This window comes from Merops nubicus, unplaced genomic scaffold (assembly GCF_000691845.1).
Source record: "Merops nubicus isolate BGI_N331 unplaced genomic scaffold, ASM69184v1 scaffold20811, whole genome shotgun sequence".
Classification (NCBI taxonomy): domain Eukaryota; kingdom Metazoa; phylum Chordata; class Aves; order Coraciiformes; family Meropidae; genus Merops; species Merops nubicus.
Window position 1 is genome coordinate 2,062 of NW_008586501.1, and position 1,043 is coordinate 3,104.

General features: G+C 60.9%; 1 protein-coding gene across 1 annotated transcript in view; it reads right to left on the reverse strand.

Annotated features, from left to right (window-relative positions):
* The window catches only part of PAIP2B (poly(A) binding protein interacting protein 2B), a gene marked incomplete at its 5' end in the record, with an annotated part of 1,788 nt that extends 1,008 nt beyond the window's left edge, over nt 1-780 (reverse strand). The window contains one exon of the mRNA XM_008948682.1: nt 604-780. Within this exon, the coding sequence (XP_008946930.1) occupies nt 604-780 (177 nt within the window). The remainder of the gene's footprint in view (nt 1-603) is intronic.
* Between the last annotated feature and the right edge of the window lie 263 nt (nt 781-1,043).

Sequence of the window (1,043 nt, forward strand, 5' to 3'; positions counted from 1 at the left end):
AAAGTTTCTCCCTTCTCTCTAGTGTGACTCTCCCTCTTAGCTTCAAACCATCTTGCCCAAAAAGGCCAGAAAGGCCTCAGCTTTCTCTAGGACCAGAGCCCAGCTCCTGTGCAAGAGGCAGCCCTATCCCACAGGTTCTGCAGAGCTGGGCACTTTTGTCTTTAGGACCTGTGGCTAAACCAAGCAGAGAATCCTTTGGGTTGGAAAAGCTCTTTGAGCTCCTGGAGCCCACCCGTGACCCAGCCCTGCCAGGTCCCCCCTGCCCCGTGTCCCTCACCCCACATCTCCACGGCTTGGAAACCCCTCCAGGGGTGGGGACTCCACCACTGCCCTGGGCAGCCTGGCACAGCCCTGGGCAACCCTCCAGGGCAAGAAATTGTTCCTCAGGGGCAACTGAAACCTCCCCTGGGGCAACTGGAGGCCATCTCCTCCGTTTCAGCCTGTCAGAAAACTCCCATCTGTGCCATCCCTGGTGCCTGATCAGCAGCTCTTGCACCGACACCCCGTGGCCACCCAGGAACCCCCCTGGGAATCCACCCCCCAGGGCAGGACAGCTCCTCTGCTCCTCTCCAGACCCCGGGGCAGGTTCTGTGAGGCCCTTACCAGGATGTCCTCTGAGGGGTGGCTGTCGCTGAGCGAGAGGCCGTTGAGCTGCTGCTGCAGCTGCCCCATGCCCTGGGGCAGGTCACGGGATGGGATGAACCAGTCCTGCTCCTCCTCCTCCAGCATCTCCTGGAAGCACCTGTCGAGGAACTCCTGCTCCTGCAGCTCCTCTTCCACCTGCCCACGGAGACCCATCACTCACAGGCCCCAGGGACACCTCGTGGTGTTTCCCATGTGCCCACCCCTCAGTGGTGCCTGGGCACAGGCCCAGCCAGGGCTGTGTTCTGAGCCTGGATGGACACAGCGTGGTCACAGAGTCACAAGATCAGGCCCCAAAAAGACCTGTGAGATCATTGAGTCCAACCATCTCCCCAGCACTGCCAGGTCCTCTCCAAACCCCCTCCCTCAGCACCACCTCTCCACGTCTCATCTCACTTGGT